The sequence below is a fragment of the Tachysurus fulvidraco genome, chromosome 9, assembly GCF_022655615.1.
Source record: "Tachysurus fulvidraco isolate hzauxx_2018 chromosome 9, HZAU_PFXX_2.0, whole genome shotgun sequence".
Taxonomy (NCBI): Eukaryota; Metazoa; Chordata; class Actinopteri; order Siluriformes; family Bagridae; genus Tachysurus; species Tachysurus fulvidraco.
The window spans coordinates 19,323,405-19,347,841 of NC_062526.1; the positions used below are offsets into that span (position 1 = coordinate 19,323,405).

Consider the following 24,437-nt stretch of genomic DNA (forward strand, 5'->3'; position numbering starts at 1 on the left):
ACTGTGATACAGAAGTGTTTACTCCACTCACAATTCTGTAGTGTTAGGAACAGAAATGATATGAATTGAGATTTCACTACTGAAGTGCAGAGAAATCGGAGTACATAAGTATTCACCCCCAGTACAGTGACACCAATAATCTAGCTATCAGAATCAGTGCACAGTCGACCTGCAAGTCATATAATTAGTCCCCAAACCCATTATTAAAAAGATAAATGTGTGACAGACTTTCTCCTGCTGAGAGCATGTCTGAAATCTGATCACAGGCTCAGTGCAGTGTGTGTGTGTGTGTGTGTGTGTGTGTGTGTGTGTGTGTGTGTGTGTGTGTGTGTGTGTGTGTGTGTGTGTGTGTGTGTGTGTGTGTGTGTGTGTGTGTGTGTGTGTGTGTGTGTGTGTGTGTAGCTCACAGGGTCAGTTCTGGAGGATGCGTGGAAGCAGAGCGGAAAATCTCACATGGATGAACTGGTCCGGAAAATCGAAGAGATCTTACTGGACGCTCAGTGCAGCCGGTTTGTGCTTGTTAGTTTGTGTGTGTGTGTGTGTGTGTGTGTGTGTGTGTGTGTGTGTGTGTGTGTACTTAAATCAAGCAAGAACACTTGGACTAATTACCATTATTGTACATGATAGTATTGCTAAGATGTGTGTGTTTGTGCACTCGTATGGGTGTGTGTGTGTGTGTGTGTGTGTGTGTGTGTGTGTGTGTGTACACAGTGATGTGAGACAGATGTTGTTGAAGCTGGTGGAGTTGAGATCCAGTAACTGGGGCAGAGTTTATGCAGCAGCAGCACACAGCGATGCCACGCCCGACAACGACCCCGACTACTACATGGTAACAACACAAACAACAAAACACACACCATTCAAACATGCTGAACTTTATTTAAACAAACAGTCTGGACAAAAATATCTCCAGTCAATCAGCTTAGTGTGTGTTTGTGTGTGTGTGTGTGTGTGTGTGTGTGTGTGTGTGTGTGTGTGTGTAAACACAAACAGTAAGGACAGTTCCTCTGTACAGTCTGGCCTGGACAGGGGGCGTGGTCTAAAGTGATTTTTCTCATTCTTATATAAACCACGTCTATGACTGTGTTCAGCAGGACAGTGTGTGTACAACTCAACTACACATTGATGCATGTGTGTGTGTTCAGTGTGTTTTTGTGGTGATGTAGGTGAATTTCTTCTTTCATTTCAGAATGAACCCACTTTCTACACTGCGGATGGAATTCCATTCACAGCCGCCGACCCAGGTGTGTGTGTGTGTGTGTGTGTAATGTCTGAGTGTGTATAGTTTGTTTACACTGTAGCTGTGTGTCAAGAGATTTTAGATCGAGAGGATTACTTTCCAGACTTCTATGAGGAAAACGGAAATGAAGCGTCTCTCTCTCTCTCTCTCTCTCTCTCCCTCCCTCCCTCCCTTTCATGCCCTCTAACCAATCAGAGAATACACTCCCTGACAAAAGTTCTGTCACCTATACAAGTTGTAGGAACAACAAATAATAACTTGACTTCTAGTTGATCATTTGGTATAAGAAGTGGCTTATATGAAAGGCAAAGGCGTCTAGATTGCGCTTATTTTACCAAAATAAAATCTTATCATACCTTGATTTTTAATTATTTAAGTTGGACTGAAAGGTCAGAATTTGCTTAGACAAAAGTCTTACACATCTTTAAAGGATTCAACCAATCACGGATTAGAGCATCACCTGTGAGAAATACTGTAATTAATACATTCCCAGATGTGTAGAAGAAGAACCCCAGCACACTCGACCTTCATTTGAAATGCATCCTGACCTCTGACAGCAAGTCAAAGATTCAACCACAGACCAAAGTGCTGATCATCAAGAGCCTGAAGACCAAGTCTCCTGTCTCCTGTCTCCTGTCTCCTGCTACATCTTTAATGTATCTAAACGTAAAGTGGAGAGGATTTGAAGAAACTGGTGAAGTTCATGACAGGCCCAGGTCAGGCAGACCACGTAAGACAACTGTAGCAGAGGACCGTTTGTTGGTTTGTCAGTCCAGGGCCAGTCCTTTTTCAACTGCATCAGAGCAACATAACAACTGGTGAAAACAGAAAACAGCATTAAACAGAAGACAACTAAAAATAGTGTTGCATTTGCCAAGGCCCACAGCTTGCAGGAAGGATGGACTGTGGAAAAGTGGCAGAAGATTGATCTTTCCGATGAATCATCTATTGAACTGCATCCCAATCGTCGCAAATACTGCAGAAGAAATATTAGAACTCGCATGGACCCAAGATTCAGACAGAAAACAGTCACGTTCGGTGGAGGAAAATAATGGTTTGGGGTTACATTCAGTATGGGGGCGTGCGAGAGATCTGCAGAGTGGATGGCAACATCAACAAGCCTAAGACATTCTTGCTGCCCATTACATACCACAGGAGAGGGCAATTTCGTCAGCAGGATGGCGCTCCTTCTAATACTTCAGCCTCCACATCAAAGTTCCTGAAAGCAATGGTCAAGGTGCTCCAGGATTGGCCAGCCCAGTCACCAGACATGAACATTATTGAGCTTGTCTTGGGTAAGATGAAGGAGGAGGCATTGAGAATGAAGAGACATATGCAGAGACGTATGGATGCAGTCCTCCAAGCTTATGGGAGTCATACACAATATTGATTCTTTTTCCACTGCACCATGACTTTGTTCTGTACTGTACATTATTTCTGTTAAGTGACTTTTGTCTAAGTAAAGTCTGACCTTTCTGTCTTAATTAAATAATTAAAAATCAAGGTATGATGATTTTATTTTGGTAAAATAAGCGTAATCTTGAGGCCTTTGCCTTCTGATACCAAATATTTAACTAGAAGTCAAGTTATTATTTGTTGGCCCTACAACTTGTATAGGTGACAAGACTTTTGTCAGGGAGTGTAGACAGCTGCATTTAAATATATCTGTGGGGTTGTTGCCATGGTTACAGGTATGACATGACATCGTGAATCTGACTCAGCCTACACACACAAATGTTCTGTAACATAAACACACACTGTAACGTAAACACACACTGTAATGTAAACACACTCACTGATGACTCCACCAGCAGGGGGTCCTGTGGTCGTAACTCTACCACTGCCATCTGTAGTGGAGTTTCACTCAGTCACAGCTTATTCACTTGTAAGTGTATAGTGATCGCTGTCATCTACCTGCTTCCTGCTGTAAGACACACACTTCACACACTGTATGAAATAATACACACACCCTACATAGTGCACTAATATTATTCACTGTGGGTCTGATAGGCATCCGTTTGTGAGTAATCTCTCAATGTCCTGTACAAACACCCTGTAAGACTTACTGGACCCTTAACACTATGTAGTGCACAATATGACCACTAAGGCAGGATCCATTTGTGGTTCAGCTCCATACTCTCTACAGACGTGCATCTCTTTACATCTAGTGTATACACTAATCACACCACATGTCTGGGCACTTAAACATATAACGTGTGTGTGTGTGTGTGTGTGTGTGTGTGTGTGTTCAGGCTCTACAGTGAGGAGGAGGAGGAGATGGAGCCAGAGATAGAAGAGGCGTTTGAGAAGTTCTGTCTGGAGACTGAGAGAAAAAAAAACATAAATCTTTAAAGCACTGAAGTGTCTGCTGTGGCCATCACCATGAACATCCACAGCACATTTTATCCTCCTTTTCTTTCCATCGTTACACATAAAGAGCACAGGCTGGATTTAGAGATTTCATTCTGTCTGAGGTTTCTTCTGGCTGCTGGACGACTGACTACAGTCTGGACTTTAGTGTGTTTAGGTTTGTGGAGGAGAAACCAGAGGTTTGCAGTGAGGTTTGATTTCTTCAGTCAGAGACATCTAACTACTTCCTGTTAGAGGAGGAAGGGAGGACGGAGAGTTTGGGTTTCAGGATCTAGCTTTGATCAGACAGAAGAGTTAAAAAAAAAAACAGATTAGAAGCCTTAGAATGAAAAATACTTTTAAATTTATGCTCAAATGCTTTAAATCTACTCCATGAATGTCCCATGATGACAAAACAAAAAAGAATCAGCACAAACCAGCTGTTTCTACACTTTAATTAGACTCCACATGTGATTAGATTCAGTTGAATAGACATGGTTTGAATCTGTTTATAAGGTCTAACAGAAGAACAACAGATCAGAACAAAACCCAAAAGGTCAAGATTGTGTGGAGCTACAGATCTGCTACAAGAAACTTCTGCTACATTGATGCTTCCCAGGAGCACAGTGACCTCCAGAATCCTCAGTAGAAGAAGTTTGGAACAAACAGGACTCTTCCTAGAGCCGACTGTCCGGCCAAACCGAGCAAGAATAGCCTTAAAAAGAGAGAAGATCTGATGAAGAACCTGATGGTCACTCTGGCTGAGCTCCAGAGATCATGTATGGAGATGAAGAAGAAGCCTTTATTTTTCTCTCCTATACAGGTGCATCTCAAAAATTATTAATAATATCAAGGAAACATTAATTATTTCATTCATTACATTGAAACTTACATATAATTTTAGATTGATTACACATGAACTGAAATATTTCAAGCCTTTTCTCTTTTAATTCTCCATCCTCTGTCCACTCCTTCTGAAGCGCCACCATGTTCTTGAATCAGCTTCACTTGACAATCTTCTCAAGGCTTTTCCTAACACACTTTGCCCTTCCAGTCAACTTTCCATACATATGCTTTGATGCAGCACTCTGTGAACAGCCCTTTCAGCACTGATCCTCTGTGGCTTACCATCCTTATGGAAGGTGTCAGTGAGTCTTCTGGGAAACCGTCGAGTCTGCAGTCTTCCTCATGAGTGTGGTAGTGTGTACTGAACCTGACTGGGAGAGTCGAAATGAAATATTCTAATGTTTTGAGATGTTTTTCCAATGTTTTTAAGATGTAGGCCACAAATCATCAAAATTAAAATAATAAAAAAAATAACATTTGGAACATTTTAGTTTACATGTAATGAGTCTAGACACATATTTTCCTCCTTTTCTTCCCAGTGATAAATCTGATGAATGATTTACACCCAATGGTCTGATTTTCACTGATGATCTTGTGGGAAAAAAAAATCTTGATATGTGCACTTATAAAACTCAATAGGCATAGCTAGGCCCAGGCATAGGAGACGTAGGAGAGTAGTCGGGAGATCCAGAGGAAGAGGATGCTGGAGGAGAGGGAGAAGAGACAGGCGGTTCCAGCAGCAAAATTCAGGTTCAGCATGAGGACAGCCATCTGTCTGGGTAGAGGAATTGCGAGCCTGAGGCTTCTTCACAATGAAGGACGGTGTGAAGGGATGCTCAGGTAGGTCGGGAGAACTGAGTTGTTAAATGAACGTGACAAGCTCATGGATTATATGGGATAGCTGGAATCGGCGGAATCTGGCCTGTAGTTCATTTGACACAGGTCTCATAAGGTGTAGGGCGAGAAGGCCGAATTTGTCGACCAGCAGGACGAACTTACTGACTGAGAAAAAGGTAATCTGTCCTTTAGGCGAGAACAGAGGAACTAAGGCTTAAAAATAAAAATGCATGTGCAGGCCCAGTCTGAATAAACAAGACAGACTGAGATCATAGTCTAGCAAACTTACGGAGTCAGCATAAACAGATCGCCACATATATGCAAAAACAACATTATAAAATGCAAAAGCTTAGCTTAAGTAATAGTGCAGTACTTCTACTAATCAGGTAAAAGACCTAATAGTAAGTCGAATACCGCTAATATATAATCCAGTTGATTCAGAACCTGATGTTATTGTAATCAAGAAACTCATATCCTAAAATATGATCATAAAACATATGTCATAATCATATCCTAAATCAGAACTCCTATACCATGGATGATTGTAGGTGATTGAGTATCATCACTGATCATTTTATATTTTTATATTATATGTAGAGACGTGATTAATTTAGTGTATGGTAAATGGTTTATGTGATTGTCATGGTAGTCATATATACAGATACGACATATACATAGTATAGGCGTACAATACAGGTAATCATACAGGTAATCATATAGAATATATATAAGCGTATAATCAGTAGAAGTCATATCATATCAAATCATATATATATATATATATATATATATATATATATATATATATATATATATATATACACATATATATATATAAAACCAAGAAAAAGTACTTTTTTTTTGGAAAGCATAACTTTTTAAGAAAAAATACATATATTTGTGGAGTATGAAAACTGCAGTTTCAGAAAATAGTACTGGTCACTCATTTTGTCAATAACTTCACATATTTCTTTCACTTTTTCACTCAACAATACTGTAAATGTGTCCTATGGTGTGACATTTAAAAGTACTAAGAGATTATATTAAATAACATAAAATAAATACTTGAGACAGAATTGTTCACATTATTAAAACATTATTTTCTTAAAGTGATATTTATTTTACATGAAAGTACTAATTAGAATCATTTTCACCATGAATAGATGAAGTTGACAAACTTTTCCCTGTGGGGTGTCACACCAAAGGACAAAAAAACTTAACAACTTCAGTGGTCTTAAAACATAGTTAAATATTTAAACAATTCTGAGAGAAATACATACCACGTGCACTTCTCATGGCCTTCATAGGGGTCTTCAGTCACATGACCTTGAGTGGGGTCTTTCAATTAAATGTAGTTGTCCAGGATATTGCCCAAATTAAAATTAGGTTTTTGCATAACACCAAAGGACATTTTTTTCTGTGACAAACTTTATGAAATTCCTACACTTTTAGAAATGTATGTATATGAAAAGTGATGGCCACTTAGTGAAATAGACACTTGCACAATTATGCCAGGAGTGTTCATTAAGATTTTTAAACATTATTTTCTTTATTTATAAAATGTAATATTTATGAAATAATGTTGTCTACCGTCACACCATAGGACAATTTTGAGATTTGGCTCAAAGTTCTAAAAAAACTAACAATAGCTTGGGTATTAAAACAACAAATTCATATAAAACAAGAAAATGTTTAACCATTTACAGTATTCTAAATTATGAAAATGTGAAATATATTATGTTTTATCTTCTGTGACAGTGTAAAAGCCATGTCACGTCAACTACCCATATATATATATATATATATATATGTGTGTGTGTGTGTGTGAAAAACAGATAGAGGAAAAAACTCACCCATTGCAGCAGGAAAATTGGTGATTGATTGGGGAGATTGGTCCTCAAGACGTGTCTTCTGTGTGATACGTGACCGGGAATAGGACAAGACGTTCTTGGGGGGCACATCCTTAACAACAGTTTTGACAACGCCGCATATTTTTAATAATAATGCAGAAGTACGGCGGGAACAACAACAGGCCAGACTTAAGTTTCGGTAAAAGGGCAGACTTGTTTTTCGGGGAAATGAAGGAGGGGGGGCCAAGGGCAATTCTCTAGAGTCAGGAGAAAAGTCAGACAGGTCAGGTGGATAATGACGTACGAAGGTATGACGGCACCTAAGAGTGCCAGGGTATATAGTGAAGATATTTTCTGGAGAGGGGGGGGACTTTTTTGGGTGGCATGGGGATGCGCTGTTTGTGTTTTTCTTTGATACTTTCAACTGAGAATTTTTTTCCTCCTTGAGCTCAATGGAAGCAGTGGCTGATCAGCACCAATAAAGAGTTTTGCTCATTCTCATCCAGGTCTGGAAAGTCTTCTTACTATTCATATTCAAATAGTATTAAGTACAAAGTTTAAGAGGTGATTAATTAGTTAGTATTAAAATATCAATAAAGTATAAGTATAAATAATAAAGTATTATTAAGTAGTATTAAGTATAGTATTAAGTATAATTATTTTAGCATTAAGTGTGAAAGACTATTATTGACTATTAATTTGGCTGTAATTCACCCCTGGCAAATGTCCACTTGGAGGGGGGCTCTCCAAAATTTCCAACAATCTGCTGCTCATAGTGTTTAAACCTGTCAGTTCTCTAAATAAGCAGCACATGATAACCAGAAAAAGTTTGTGCTGCTTTGATTATAAGCAGATTTTCCACAAGAGGACAGAAGTCTGTGAGCTCACACTGATCTGAAGTGATTGACAGCTGCAGTGATTACAGAGGGAGTGAAATTTGTGGCTTTCTGTATTTATCCCAATCACACTGTGGAAAAGCTGCTAAGGAACAACAGGTGTGTGTGTGTGTGTGTGTGTGTGAGAGAGAGATTACATTTAGATGAAATAAAGTCAACAGAAATGTAAAATGATCTAAGACACTTGTATTTATTCTGCCTTTAAAAGCACATACAGAGTAAATGATACATGCAGCTGTAACTATGTGTATAAGAGTTTATATGTTTGTGTATAAGTTTGTGTAGCTGTAAGTGTGTTAGTGTGGAAGCTATAAAAACAGCTGAGAGAAACTTCAGAACGTCTGCAGAGTTTCATCCTGACAGTGTTAGTCTGAAGACACGGCTCAGGAACATCAGTCTGTTCATTTAGTTACTTCTTATGTCTACAGCTTCATTCTGTCCACAAGAAAAGCACCAAAATCTCTTCTCTATTATCATCTGCATTTTCCTCACAGCTTCAAAACATCTTCAGTTCCTGTGGTTAACCTCTACAATAACCTCTACATTATGGGTTAGTTTAATCAAATAAATGTAAAAAAAAAAAAGATTGCAGTAAAATGACAAAAACCTTCAAAAGCACTGACACACAATCTACAATCTGAATAAAAACTGTAAAATCACCACATTCATTTTATAGCATGAAGCTTTGTTAATCAACATGTTCATTCATTAATTTTCTACCGCTTTATCCGAACTACCTCGGGTCACGGGGAGCCTGTGCCTATCTCAGGCATCATCGGGCATCAAGGCAGGATACACCCTGGACAGATTGCCAACCCATCGCAGGGCACACACACACACTCTCTCATTCACTCACACAATCACACACTACGGACAATTTTCCAGAGATGCCAATCAACCTACCATGCATGTCTTTGGACCGGGGGAGGAAACCGGAGTACCCGGAGGAAACCCCCGAGGCACGGGGAGAAAATGCAAACTCCACACACACAAGGCGGAGGCGGGAATCGAACCCCGACCCTGGAGGTGTGAGGTGAACGTGCTAACCACTAAGCCACCGTGCCCCAACATGTTCATATTAATCATATTATTGGTGTAACAGCTGGAGAAGATCTTTAACATTTTACATTTGAAGAAGAAAATGTTAAAGACGTTAAACACAAGAAAACAGCGTTACAATCAAAACAACATTAAAGACGTTTACAGCAGACACATGAACATGACTTTTTTTTTTGTTTGTTTTTACAAAATCTACAGAACTCAAGATACTTTGCTTTGAACTGTAACATATCCACAATTTTTGAGTCCGGATTATGTATTCTGTTACTCCTAAAGTGTGTGTGTTGGTCTTTTAACTCATTCTCTTCTCTCCACAACACTTGATCTCCATGCTGCTCTCACCCTGCTCCATCTCACACACACACGACAAATCATTTCTGGTTGGTTCAGAGCTGGTGTTGGTTCAAAGTTGGTTCCATTGGCGAGCCTTCTAAGAACCCGTTTGCCTTTCCATCAGTTAGAGAGCCGTCACAGAGCCGAGTCTGACGTCACTGTATACGGGTCACGTTTCACAGAAAAAACACAGAAAAAAGCCTTAGCATGTAGCTACCTACTATCATGTGTGCTGATAATTGATCATATTGCGGTAAAGTAAAAGTGTATTAAACATTAGTATACTTAAGGTACATTATCAAATGCACTAACAGTAGCCCCGCCCACAGCTTCGTGTATGTTTTACACACACACATACACACACCTTTAGTGTTTATAAAACATGTTTATTCCTTTCACAAAGATGTTTAAATAAAACCACAGATGAATCTGATGAACAGAATAAAGTGTAAAGGCAAAAATCTCTAAGCTGATAGACTGATAAACATCATCATCATAATCCATCTGTCTTACTGTGTGTAGCTCTGTGTGTGTGTGGGTGTGTGTGTGTGTGTGTGTGTGTGTGTGTGTGTGTGTGAACAAATAAAAAACGTACCTCTTCATCACATTATTAGACCGGAAGCATAGTGTGCGTCCAGTTGTTCCCTCTTTTCATCACAGAACATTGAGACCTGTTTTGAATATTCAGTGTAGCTGTACTGCTGCTCCAACTCATCTATTGCTTTATTTGCTTCTGTGATCTTCTTCTTTGTCCCTGCTTTAGCCTGCTGTACAAGCTGTTCCACAATTAGCTGTTTCCTGTTCAACTGTCTCACACACACACACACACACACACACACACACACACACACACACACACACACACACACACACACAATCTTTGGTGACTTTTAAGTCGTTATCTATTTACTCAACACTTTTCTGGACACTGCTCAGTGTGTCAGTTAGTAAAAGGTAAATCCAGATGAAACTGAGTGAAACAGGGATCTGAGTGTGAGAAATGTGCAGGTGTCTCCACACAGAGTTTGGTCTTGGACATGGTGTCCCAGTGCACTGCTACCTGTCCAGGTAGATTTCATCACATTTTCTTTACTCATCTCTACAGTAAATTATTCATCATCATCAGTTTTCAGTCATCAGTCGAACTGGAACACCAACAGAACACGTTCTGATCCAGAGGAGAACCCACAGTGTCCCAGTCATTTGGGTTTGTTGAGGAAAAAGATTTGTGCTCTGATTCTGTCACTTTGAAGCATCTGGACAAAGGTGAAGACCCATTGAGCTGCTTGGATGAAGGATGGAAAACAACTTGTAACACACTGCTGTGTTAGGAAAGGCTCAGCCTCACTCTGTCACGGACAGGAAGCAGAAACGTGACCCAGGCTGTGGACAGAGCTGCTCTCACCACCAGAGGGAGACAGAGAGCTGAAGCAGTAATCAGACTCGATGAATCCCACCTGGACTGGGAGCTACTTAAAGTCTGTCCTCTGTGTGTCCTGAGAACAGAGAGTAGCTTTTAATCCCCCTTGGCAGATAGTCACTTTATTTCTGATCGTCTCCAATTCTGTCTGTCTGTCCTAGTGATTCCCTCATTACTCTCCACAGGACAGAAGTCTTGTTACAATTTTGTATATTTGTTATGTTTAACTGTTTTATAAAAACATAGCAGTAAAGTGAATCAAATCTGACTTAGAATGTTCAGAGATGTTTAATTAAATAAAGAATAAAGTGTAAAGGTGAAAATCTCTAAAGCTGACAGACTGTTGGAAACATCATCATCATCACACTCCAACTGTCTTAATATCTGTTCTGTGTGTCTCAATACTTCACCACTCCTGAGAAAACCGCACCATGCCACCTACTCAGCTTGCCAACTTCCAACCTCCAAATCTTTCCAGAAAGTTAATTCCATTAGGTCAAAATTCAGTGAAGCTCGTTTCACCTCTAGTCCAATTGCTCATCGACTATTTTGTTGTGGTAAAAACTCTGGTACTTCACCATTACTGAGGATACGGTGATGTTGTGTCATTCATTCATTCATTCATTCATTTTCTACCGCTTATCTGAACTATTCTTGGGTCACGGGGATCTCAGGCATCATCGGGCATCAAGGCAGGATACACTCTGGACAGAGTGCCAACCCATCGCAGGGCACACACACTCTCATTCACTCACACAATCACACACTATGGCCAATTTTACAGAAATGCCAATCAACCTACCATGCATGTCTTTGGACTGGGGGAGGAAACCGGAGTACCTGGAGGAAACCCCCGAGGCACGGGGAGAACATGCAAACTCCACACACACAAGGCAGAGGCAGGAATCGAACCCCCAACCCTGGGGGTGTGAGACGAACGTGCTAACCACTATGCCACAGTGACCCCCATGTTGCGTCATTGACACGTAAAAAGACGTGTGTGTGTGTGTGTGTGTGTGTGTGTGTGTGTGTGTGTGTGTGTGTAAACAAACAGAAAACATACCTCACTTCTCTTGGTCACAAAAGGTTCTTCTTTGCTGTACTGTAATCTGTTCCAGCTAATCTGTGACCTCAGTTCCATGCAGAACAATGAGACATCATTTAAATGTTCAGAGTTTCTGTACAGGTACATCAGCCAATTCAGCTTCCTCTCCAAATATTCAGTGTCCTCCTTTTTCAACTCTTCTTGCTTCTTTAAAAGTTGTACCACAGGTAGCAGTTGGCTGTTTAACTGTTACACACACACACACACACACACACACACACACACACACACACACACACACACACACACACAGACACACACAAACACACACACACACACACTTGTTAGTAATTTAGTCATTATAATTTTATCCATCATTTCTCTGAACAGTTTCAGTGTGAGGTTTTCTGGTGAGATGATCTGTTCACTAAACCCAAGAAAACTTCTTGTTCTGCTCCTTGGCTTTCACATGTGCTGCGCAACAATCGAAGAGAGCTAAGATCATCAGAGAGAAAGTGGAAGAAATCACAACTTGATGCAGATCTTGATTTTTACAGAACACTTCTTGTCAAGTTCTCCTCAGATGTGACTTCTGCCAAGACTTCCTTCTACAAGGAAAAGCTTGAAGCTTTCTCACATGACCCTCGGAAATTCCACAACATCATCTCTTCTCTGCTCAACCCCCCGGCTCCACCTTCTTCATCCTCCCTGACTGCAGAAGACTTTGCTTCTTTCTACCAGGAGAAGATTGAGGAAATCTGCCGGACCTTCACTTCAGCCCCGACTGCACTTACATCTCAGAGTATGGATTCCCCTACACCTTCGTTGTCACATTTCTCAACTGTGGCAGCAGAAGAGATTTTACAACTCATCCTTTCCTGCAATCCTACCACCTGCCTATGCTCCAGACCATCTCACAAGACCTCTTGCCCTTCATTTCCACTATCGTCAATAAATCCATAGCATCTGGTCAGGTACCAACTACTTTCAAGAGAGCAAGGGTTATTCCCATCCTAAAGAAACCTGCTCTGGATCCATCAGACATCACTAACTACAGACCAGTATCACTTCTCTCATTTCTTTCAAAAATTCTTGAACGCATTGTCTATAATCAACTGTCTATCTCTCACAGAACAACCTCCAAGATCCCAAACAGTCTGGCTTTAAAGCAGCTCACTCTACAGAGACAGCCCTTTTGGATGTCTCTGAGAAGCTACATACTGCTAGATCAGCCAAACTATCATCCGTCCTTATCCTCCTTGACCTTTCAGCAGCGTTCGATACGGTCAACCACAAGACTCTCTTATCCTCCCACAAGAGTCTTGGGATTTGCGGATCAGCTTGGGAATGGTTTGCCTCCTACCTGGAAGGACGCTCATATCAAGTAACATGGAGGGGAGTGACATCTGCTCCACGCAGACTCTCCACTGGCGTCCCACAGGGCTCAGTACTTGGTCCTCTTCTTTTCTCCCTGTATACTCACTCTCTTGGTGAAGTTATTTCATCACATGGGTTCTCTTACCACTGCTATGCTGATGATACACAACTTATCTTCTCTTTCCCACCCTCAGATGCCACAGCTTCTGACCGGATCTCAGCATGTCTGGCAGAAATTTCATCATGGATGACTGCTCATCAGTTAAAGCTCAATCCTAGCAAAACTGAACTGCTGTTCATCCCAGGTGATTCATCCCCAGGTCATGATCTTGCTATATCCTTGCACAACGATCTGATCTCCCCTTCAGCCACAGCTCGCAACCTTGGGGTAACCATGGACAATCAACTGTCCTTTTCCTCTCATGTTGCTAATGTGACTCGCTCATGTCGTTTTCTTCTCTACAACATTAGAAGGATTCGGCCATTTTTGTCCACACAGACTGCTCAGGTACTTGTTCAGTCTCTTGTCATTTCTAGACTGGATTACTGCAACACACTGCTGGCAGGTCTACCTATGAACGCAATCCATCCTCTGCAAATGATCCAAAATGCAGCTGCCGGCTTGTTTTCAACCTGCCAAAGTTCTCGCATACCACCCCGCTGCTGCGATCCCTCCACTGGCTTCCGGTAGCTGCACGCATCCGATTCAAAACACTGATGCTGGCCTACAAAGCCAAAAATGGACCAGCTCCCTCTTACCTCAAAGCCCTCATAATTCCTCGCACTGCACCCCGCAACCTCCAATCTACCAGCACTGCTCGACTGGTTCCACCATCTCTCAGAGTAAGAGGCAAGTATACTACAAGACTCTTCTCTGTTCTGGCACCAAGGTGGTGGAATGAACTTCCCCTAGAGGTTCGGACAGCTGAGTTACTGGCTATTTTCAAGCGGCGGTTGAAGACCTACTTATTCAGGAAGCACTTCAACTAGCACTTCTTTCCTTATCTTTTGCATTTAAAAAAAAAAAAAAAAAAAAAAGAGACACTTTTTCATTGTAACTTTGAACAAATGTTTTAAACTCATGGTATCTTAAGTATGTAACCTAGTGAACCAGCATTAATGTATTCAGTGTTAGAGATTTAAGCACTTATGTACGTCGCTCTGGATAAGGGCGTCTGCCAAATGCTGTAAATGTAAATGTAAATGATCTATGGAGTAGTGTGTGTTTATGGAGGTTCCTGCAGACGTCCACTAGATTTCAGAATTTCTGCACATTTCTGCTTACAGTAAAGTTTGTTTAGTGTTGTATTTTTTTTTGTCTTGTGTAACAGAAACTGAAAACTAGACCTAATGAAGATGGTCATGATTCCTGGGGTGAAGTTTGGGTTTCTTCCTCCAGCCAGGCTGCATGTTACTGATGACGATGTGGAAACACAGTTTAACTCACTGAACTCAGCTAAAGTTCCTTCGTATCTCATCAGACTGAATCATATGATTGGTGAATATTATTGATCGCCATATTGTGCAGATTTCCAACTTTTCTTTTTTATTTATTGTGTGTGTGACTGTTTTCTTTCTGTGGGTCATGTGTGTGTGTGTGTGTGTGTGTGACTGTTTTCTTTCTGTGGGTCGTGTGTGTGTGTGTGTGTGTGTGTGTGTGTGTGTGTGTGTGTGTTTTCACTTCTCCTTCCTCCCTCTTTTTTTTTCATCTTTGTTATTTCTTTATTTCCTTATGTTTAACTTTGGTTGTGTAAATAAACTCCTTAGAGCAGGGCTTCCTACCAGAGACGCTCACACAAGCTCCCAGAATTCTGCTTCATTTCTAGTTGTGTGTTAAACATGTTTCTTCTCTTCACACAGCAGTGAAATGAATCAAATACGACTTACACCGTTTACCGATGTTTATATACAACTACAGATGAACAGAATAAAGTGTAAAGGGGAAAAACTCTAACAAGCTGATAGACTGTGTGTGTGTGTGTGTGTGTGTGAGAGAGTGTGTGTGAGAGAGAGAGAGAATAAATAAGAAACATACCAGCTGTCCCCTCTTTTCACTGCAGAACACTTTGACCGTGTCTTTATATACAGTGTTGTTGTACTGCTGCTGCAGCTGATTGAGTGACTTCTCCACTTCTCTGATCTTCTCCTCTGTTCCTCCTAAAGCCTCCTGTACAAGCAGGTCCACTTGTTTCAGGTGCCCCTCAAACTGTTTTACACACACACACACACACACACACACACACACACACACACACACACACACACACACACACACACACACACACACACACACACACACACACAGACACACACAGCAGCATCTTTAGTGACTTAGACTTTATCTATTTGTTCAACATTTTCCTCAACAATTTGTGTGCATGTTTTTTATTGTAAACAAAATTAAAAAGTTTTTACAGTTTTGACAATCACTCTCTCATTTCTGCTCATGGCTTCTATTTATCTGTCTGTCTTTCTGTCTGTCTGCCTGCCTGTCTTACTGTCTGTCTTACTGTCTGTGTCTGTCTGTCTGTCTGTCTGTCTGTCTGTCCTACTGATTCCCTCCTTACTCCCCACAGGACAGAGGCCCTGTTACAGTTTTGTATGTGTTTAAAAGTTTCTCTCTTTTTTAGGAAAACATGTTTGTTCTCTTCACACAGCAGTGAAATGAATCAAATACGACTTCAACAGTTCAGATGTTTAAATAAAACTACAGATGAATTTGATGAACAGAATAAAGAGTCGTCTGTAGTTTAAATCTGACGAGTCATCTGTAGTTTGTTGTTTAGAAGCTTGTCAGCACCTTGAAGAAAAAAGGGACTGATTCAGAAAAGAACAAATGATGTGTATATAATTCAGATCTAAACAGGAGGTAAGAGGAGAGAAGATCTGGAGAAACCTTCTGCTTCCCTTCTCCTCTTACACACCACTAATCCCCCTGAGACCTGGGAAGTGTGTGATGGCATTATTCTGAAGAGTCTCTAGGATTTTACTCTGAATCCATCAGTAAGTAATGTCATTGATGTTTTACAGACTGTGTGTGTGTGTGTGTGTGTGTGTGTGTGTGTGTGTGTGTGTGTGTGTGTGTGTGTGTGTGTGTGTGTGTGTCTGGAAGTGTGAGGTCTTCTGATGAGATGATATATGGAGTAGTGTGTGTTTATGGAGCTTCCTGCAGACGTCCACTAGATTTCAGCATTTCTGCACATTTCTGGTTAAACTAAAGTTTGTTTAGTGTTTTATTTTTCTTCATCTTGTGTAACAGAAACTGAAAACTAGACCTAATGAAGATGGTCATGTTGTACAGACGTCACCACAAAAGTGTCCTGCTCCAACAAGAACCTCCTCAGCAGAGCCTGATTCCCCTACTAGCCTGGAGGAGCAGTGTGTGTTCAGTGTGTGTTCAGTGTGTGTTCAGTGTGTGTTCAGTGTGTGTTCAGCCTGTGTTCACTCCAGATGACACTGAGTTCCAGACTATTATTACTATTAACCAGATTATTGATCGCCATATTGTGCAGATTTCCAACTTTTCTTTTTTATTTATTGTGTGTGTGTGACTGTTTTCTTTCTGTGGGTCGTGTGTGTGTGTGTGTGTGTGACTGTTTTCTTTCTGTGGGTCGTGTGTGTGTGTGTGTGTCTGTGTGTGTGTTTTCACTTCTCCTTCCTCCCTCTTTTTTTTTCATCTTTGTTATTTCTTTATTTCCTTATGTTTAATTTTGGTTGTGTAAATAAACTCCTTAGAGCAGGGCTTCCTACCAGAGACGCTCACACAAGCTCCCAGAATTCTGCTTCATTTCTAGTTGTGTGTTAAACATGTTTCTTCTCTTCACACAGCAGTGAAATGAATCAAATACGACTTACACAGTTTACTGATGTTTATATACAACTACAGATGAACAGAATAAAGTGTAAAGGGGAAAAACTCTAACAAGCTGATAGACTGTGTGTGTGTGAGAGAGAGAGAGGGAGAGAGAGAGAGAGAGAGAGAGAACAAATAAGAAACATACCAGCTGTCTCCTCTTTTCACTGCAGAACTCTGTGACCTGGTGTTCATATACAGTCTTGTTGTACTGCTGCTGCAGCTGATCGACTGACGTCTCCGCTTCTCTGATCTCCTTCTCTGTTCCTCGTAAAGCCTCCTGTACAAGCTGGTCCACTAGTTGCAGTCGCCTCTCCAACTGTTACACACACACACACACACACACACACACACACACACACACACACACACACACACAGCATCTTTAGTGACTTAGACATTATCTATTTGTTCAACATTTTCCTCAACAATTTGTGTGCATGTTTTTTATTGTAAACAAAATTAAAAAGTTTTGACAGTTTTGACAATCACTCTCTCATTTCTGCTCATGGGGTCCGATCAAGGTGGCAGATCACACACACTCACTCACCCACACACGCACGCACGTACACACACGCACACACAAGCGCGCACACACACACACACTTGTGATTTAGTCATTATATATTCATCCATTATTTCTCTGAACAGTTTCAGTGTGAGGTCTTCTGATGAGATGATCTATGGAGTAGTGTGTGTTTATGGAGCTTCCTGCAGATGTCCACTAGATTTCAGCATTTCTGCACATTTCTGCTTAAACTAAAGTTTATTTAGTGTTTTATATTTTTCATCTTGTGTAACAGAAACTGAAAACTAGACCTAATGAAGATGGTTATGATGTACAGATGACACAACAGTGTCCTGCTCCAGCAAGAACCTCCTCAGCAGAGCCTGATTCCCCTAGTAGCCTGGAGGTGCAGTGTGTGTTCAGCCTGTGTTCAAGAGTGTGTTCAGTGTGTGTTCAGTGTGTGTTCAGACTGTGTTCAGACTGTGTTCACTCCAGATGACACTGAGTTCCAGTCCACTCTGGATCTCACAGTAAAAACTCTACAAGCTCCATCTGATGTCAGTGACGTCCTTCAGCTACTTGACAAAATTCCTGGGGTGAAGTTTGGGTTTCTTCCTCCAGCCAGGCTGCATGTTACTGATGACGATGTGGAAACACAGTTTAACTCACCGAACTCAGCTAAAGTAGATCTCAGTTCCTTCGTATCTCATCAGACTGAATCATATGATTGGTGAATATCTGATCACAGACAGGTCAGTATGGTGAATTATCATCAAGTTTGTGTCATGGTTTATTATGACTGAGACTCTGTTTGTGTTGTTTAAAGGCTTCCACTGTGTTTCATGTACAAACCTTATTGTAGATGTGATCAGTGACAGTTAAGTCCATGTTGGTGATTGTATCTTGACTGGTGTGTACACACATGTGCAGTGTTCTTAGTAAAGTTATACTGGGTTTACTGTGTAATGTTTCAGTTGTTTCACTATTATTATTATTATTATTATTATTATTATTATTATTGATCTCCATATTGTGCAGATTTCCATCTTTTCGGTTTATTTACTGTGTGTGCGCGTCTGTGTTTTCTTTCAGTGGGTCATGTGTGTGTTTTCCCTTCTCCTTCCTCCCTCTCTCTTGCTTCTTCTTTATTACATTATTTCTTTCTCTCTTATTGTCTCCTTCTACAGGAGGTGTATTTATATGTACAGATAGATTTCCCAGAGGATCAGTGGAGTAACTGCTGAAGTCTCTTGGTAATTTCCTAACTCAGTCTGAGAGGATGTGAGATCACTTCTGCAGGTCTTCATCTTGATCAGCAGCTGCTCAGTTCTCCTTCACAAGTCCAGATTAAACCACGTCTTGGTCTGGTATTTTTTATGAAATGTCAGAGTGAATTGTCTCCATTACTTTTGGTTGTGTAAATAAACTCCTTAGAGCAGGGCTTCCTACCAGAGACGCTCACACAAGCTCCCAGAATTCTGCTTCATTTCTAGTTGTCTGTTAAACATGTTTCTTCTCTTCACACAGCAGAAGAGACAGAATTACAGATGAATTTGATGAACAGAAGAAAGTGTAAAGAGGAAAAGCGCTAACAGTGAGTGAGTGAGTAAAAGTGAGAGAGAACAAATAAGAAACATACCAGCTGTCTCCTCTTTTCACTGCAGAACACTTTGACCTTGTCTTCATATACAGTGTTGTTGTACCGCTGCTGCAGCTGTTTGAGTGACTTCTCCACTTTACTGATCTTCTCCTCTGTTCCTCCTAAAGCCTCCTTTACAAGCTCGTCCACTAGTTGCTGTCGCCTCTCCAACTGTTACACACACACACACACACACACACACACACACACACACAGCAGCATCTTTAGTGACTTAGACATTATCTATTTGTTCAACATTTTCCTCAACAATTTGTGTGCATGTTTTTTATTGTAAACAAATTTAAAAAGCTTTTACAGTTTTGACAATCACTCTCTCATTTCTGCTCATGGCTTCTATTTATGTATGTATGTATGTATGTATGTATGTATGTATGTATGTATGTATGTCCGTCCGTCCGTCGGATTTCGCCCCCTAGTGACAGGCGCACGGGATGTGCAATATGATAGTGTAGACGTCAAAATGGGAGAAAAGCTAATTCTCGCGGTCACGGAAAACCCATTAGTATATGATCGTGACATCCGAAAATAACCACGAAAATCTTCTCCATTAAGGCGCAACTCTTGCACTAAACGGTAATACTCCCTGAGACTTTTTCTCCGAGACAGATAGTGTTTTATCTACACTGATTTGCAATGTTTTCTTTTGCCTCTCCAGTAAAGGAGAGCAAAAGCAAGAGCCTGTATTCTCCCTCCAGTTATCATGGTGAATGAATGAATGAAGGAATAAATACAAACAATCAATACAACAATAAATCCAGAAAGACCCTGAATAATTTTTGAGGAAACATGGACACAACATTAAAAATAATACAATATAAATATTAATAATGTATTACTTTTTTTATCAATAACAATGCATTTAAAACAAAAAGATTGTTTTGGATAAAGTTTAAAAATTACTAAAGTTAATATTAATACTTTTTAATAATTCTTATCACCTCGCGCACACGATCCTGATTGGACAACATTGGAATACATCACATCCGGTCGGCATATCGGATGCGGTGTAGTTGCACAAGTTAAATTTTTTTAGCGGATCCAACGCTCAAAACGGATCAGAAAATTACGGATCCGCAGATGGTCGGCACCTCACGCAGCGACCTTGCGACTCTCCATAGGAAATGAATGACTTCTGGTCTATCGGCGGTCGTTTGTCGTGTGCAGTGTGAAGGCGGCTTTACTCCCCACAGGACAGAGGCCCTGTTACAGTTTTGTTTGTGTTTAAAAGTTTCTCTCTTTTTTAGGAAAACATGTTTGTTCCCTTCACACAGCAGTGAAATGAATCAAATACGACTTCAACAGTTCAGATGTTTAAATAAAACTACAGATGAATTTGATGAACAGAATAAAGAGTCGTCTGTAGTTTAAATCTGACGAGTCATCTGTAGTTTGTTGTTTAGAAGCTTGTCAGCACCTTGAAGAAAAAAGGGACTGATTCAGAAAAGAACAAATGATGTGTATATAATTCAGATCTAAACAGAAGGTAAGAGGAGAGAAGATGTGGAGAAACCTTCTGCTTCCCTTCTCCTCTTACACACCACTAATCCCCCTGAGACCTGGGAAGTGTGTGATGGCATTATTCTGAAGAGTCTCTAGGATTTTACTCTAAAACCATCAGCAAGTAACGTCAGTGATGTTTTACAGTCCCTGTGTGTGTGTGTGTGTGTGTGTGTGTGTGTGTGTGTGTGTGTGTGTGTGTGTGTGTGTGTGTGTGTGTGAGAACATGTCTGGAAACATCAGTGTGTGTTTTCCCTTCTATACCCCAGGCAGTAGAAATAACTTGACTTGATAAGATAGATTCTGTCTCAGGGGACATGTGTGTAAAGATCACATCATATCCTGTAGGAAAAGAAGGTTTTATGTTTGTTGTTCTTCAGTAAAAAGTCTCTCAGGAAGTTATTGTTCTTTTCTGGAATCTCCAACAGAAACCAAACACAAAACCCAGTTTAAAACACAACAAGAAAATATACATCATGTTTAAAGGAGGAAGCAGATCACACACACACACACACACACACACACACACACACACACACACACACACACACACACACACACACACGACACAACAGCGTCCTGCTTCAGCAAGAACCTCCTCAGCAGAGCCTGATTCACCTAGTAGCCTGGAGGTGCAGTGTGTGTTCACTCTGTGTTCAGTCTGTGTTCACTCCAGATGACACTGAGTTCCAGTCCACTCTGGATCTCACAGTAAAAACTCTACAAGCTCCATCTAATGTCAGTGACATCCTTCAGCTACTTCACAAAATTCATGAGGTGAAGTTTGGATTTCAAGCTGGATGAATCAAATACGACTTAACACAGTTTACTGATGTTTAAATACTACTACAGATTACAGATGAACAGAATAAAGTGTAAAGAGGAAAAACTCTAACAAGCTGATAGACTGTGTGTGTGTGTGTGTGTGTGTGTGTGTGTGTGTGTGTGTGTGTGTGTGTGTGTGTGAGAGAGAGAGAGAGAGAGATATAGAGAGAGAGAGAGAGAGAGAGAGAGAGAGAGAGAGAGAGAGAGAGAGAGAGAACAAATAAGAAACATACCAGCTGTCTCCTCTTTTCACTGCAGAACACTTTAACCTGGTGTTCATATACAGTGTTGATGTACTGCTGCTGCAGCTGATCGACTGACGTCTCCGCTTCTCTGATCTTCTCCTCTGTTCCTCGTAAAGCCTCCTGTACAAGCTGGTCCACTTGTTGCAGTCGCCTCTCCAACTGCTACACACACACACACACACACACACACACACACACACACACACACACACACACACACACACACACACACACACACAGCAGCATCTTTAGTGACTTAGACATTTTCTATTTGTTCAATATTTTCCTCAACAATTTGTGTACATGATTTTTATTGTAAACAAAATGAAAAAGCTTTTACAGTTTTGACAAACACTCTCTCATTTCTGCTCATGGCTTCTATTTATCTATATATCTGTCTGTCTGTCTGTCTGTCTGTCTGTCTGTCCTACTGATTCCCTCCTTACTCCCCACAGGACAGAGGCCCTGTTACAGTTTTGTATGTGTTTAAAAGTTTCTCTCTTTTTTAGGAAAACATGTTTGTTCCCTTCACACAGCAGTGAAATGAATCAAATACGACTTCAACAGTTCAGATGTTTAAATAAAACTACAGATGAATTTGATGAACAGAATAAAGAGTCGTCTGTAGTTTAAATCTGACGAGTCATCTGTAGTTTGTTGTTTAGAAGCTTGTCAGCACCTTGAAGAAAAAAGGGACTGATTCAGGAAAGAACAAATGATGTGTATATAATTCAGATCTAAACAGGAGGTAAGAGGAGAGAAGATCTGGAGAAACCTTCTGCTTCCCTTCTCCTCTTACACACCACTAATCCCCCTGAGACCTGGGAAGTGTGTGATGGCATTATTCTGAAGAGTCTCTAGGATTTTACTCTAAAACCATCAGCAAGTAACGTCAGTGATGTTTTACAGTCCCTGTGTGTGTGTGTGTGTGTGTGTGTGTGTGTGTGTGTGTGTGTGTGTGTGTGTGTGTTTGTCTTGTTATACAACATGCAGTAGAAATAGCTTGAGGTAAGAAAGATCCTGTCTCAGGGGACATGTGGGTAAAGATTACATCATATCCTGTAGAAAAGGAAGGTTTTATGTTTGTTCTTCTTCACTAAAAAGTCTCTCAGGAACATCTGGATCATTTCTGGAATCTCCAACAGAAACCAAACACAAAACCCAGTTTAAAACACAACAAGAAAATAAACATCATGTTTATGGAGCAAGGAGGAAGCAGATCACATACACTCACGCACACACACACTCACGCATGCGTGCGTGCGCACGCACACACACACACACACACACACACACACACACACACACACACACACACACACACACACACAGTTACGCTTACCTGTTTTCTCATACAGTATTTATACAGTAGGAATATTACTGCTCCAACACAGCAGCAGACCAGAATCAGTATCAGTACAATCACCCATGCAGGAACACCAGACTGTTCTATAACACACACACACACACACAGACAGACACAGTGGTGCTGAATGAAGTGTGTTTTCTTCACTACAGAGCGACTCTTGTCCCTGTGCACAAACTGAAGCTCCATAAACATTCAGAATGAACATTTATTAAACCCTCCACAGAAGAGCTGTGTATTTACTCCACTGTCTTTAATGTGAAGGCTTTAGTATGAACCAGTCCAGAGTTCTGCTGTTATTGTTGTTGTGTTGTGAAGTTCAGGTGTCTGTTGTTCTGATGTCACAGGGAGACACTGTTAATGTGATTGCTGCACAGTTACAGTGGAGTTTAATGTGGAAAGAATCACAATAAAAACACTCAAATGTTCAGAGTCGTAGTAATGAGTCAGTGTAGACAGACTGGAGCTGCTGGACCAAGTGTCAGACTCAAAGTCCCAGAATGCAATGTGGCTAAAGGATGGTTACAGCAGAGACTCGACTAGTTACAGAGCTACAAGATGGAGAGCAGCAGCAGGTAGTCAGAATCCTGGAGTTTTGGGTCATTTAGGAAACAGTGAATCGAAGTAAAAACACATCAGTTTGTACAGGAAAGATACTGATACTAAAAGAACTCAAATAAAATCTAATAAGTCCTGGATGCTTTTGAAGATCACGTGTTAATAAATACTGATGACGTGGTATTTCATTCGGAGACGATTCTGTCCACTGGATTCGTGCCACATTTAATCGAATTCTTATTAGAAATCTAAATAATTTCTGCTGTCAGTTATGGAGTGACGTGTGTCCTACAATTCAGTGTTAAACTCTTTATGTTACAGACCGCACTGAGACGTACCTTCCACAGACACGGCGTATATCTGAATGTCTTCATTATACTCGGTGTCCCGGATGGTGTAAGTTCCACTATCCCCCTTCGTCATGTGTCTCAGTGTGAGCTCAGGGTAAGTGAGTGATGTTCTGTGTCTGTAATCATCTTTACACTGTAGTGAGTCTTTAGTCACATTGCAGATCACTTCATCAGCTGCATCATCGCTTTTATAAATCACCTCCACTGGCTCTGGTACAGACACCTTCAGCTTCAGATCTTCATCAGACTTCGTCTGAACTGGTATAAACACAGCTGAGGAGAAAATACATGAGGAACTTCAGCTAGATTTAGACACAAACATA

General features: G+C 40.7%; 3 protein-coding genes across 20 annotated transcripts in view; 1 reads left to right on the forward strand and 2 right to left on the reverse strand.

Annotated features, from left to right (window-relative positions):
- LOC113637378 (interaptin-like) overlaps window positions 1–24,437 on the reverse strand; it is a 482,239-nt gene that overhangs the window by 349,375 nt on the left and 108,427 nt on the right. For 9 of the 18 annotated variants that reach the window (XM_047818478.1, XM_047818493.1, XM_047818489.1 and 6 more), the window contains 6 exons: window positions 24,103–24,387; window positions 23,183–23,289; window positions 21,829–22,002; window positions 19,253–19,423; window positions 17,254–17,424; window positions 15,288–15,458 (listed from right to left, as the gene is read on the reverse strand). In XM_047818478.1, coding sequence (XP_047674434.1) covers window positions 15,288–15,458; window positions 17,254–17,424; window positions 19,253–19,423; window positions 21,829–22,002; window positions 23,183–23,289; window positions 24,103–24,387 — 1,079 coding nt within the window. Of the gene's footprint in view, window positions 1–8,184; window positions 9,569–10,005; window positions 10,217–11,893; window positions 12,122–15,287; window positions 15,459–17,253; window positions 17,425–19,252; window positions 19,424–21,828; window positions 22,003–23,182; window positions 23,290–24,102; window positions 24,388–24,437 lie in introns of those variants that run through there. The other 9 variants (XR_007143870.1, XM_047818483.1, XM_047818480.1 and 6 more) reach the window with 9 other exon arrangements.
- Window positions 1–24,437, reverse strand: part of LOC113637369 (serine protease FAM111A-like) — a 200,972-nt gene that overhangs the window by 5,497 nt on the left and 171,038 nt on the right. The gene's annotated exons all lie outside the window — the stretch shown is intronic.
- Window positions 350–3,569, forward strand: LOC125145488 (polyadenylate-binding protein-interacting protein 1-like). Its single transcript, XM_047818543.1, has 4 exons — window positions 350–509; window positions 712–829; window positions 1,190–1,244; window positions 3,493–3,569. The coding sequence occupies exons 1-4, from the start codon at window positions 454–456 to the stop codon at window positions 3,531–3,533; spliced, it is 270 nt and encodes an 89-aa protein (XP_047674499.1). The 5' UTR covers window positions 350–453; the 3' UTR covers window positions 3,534–3,569.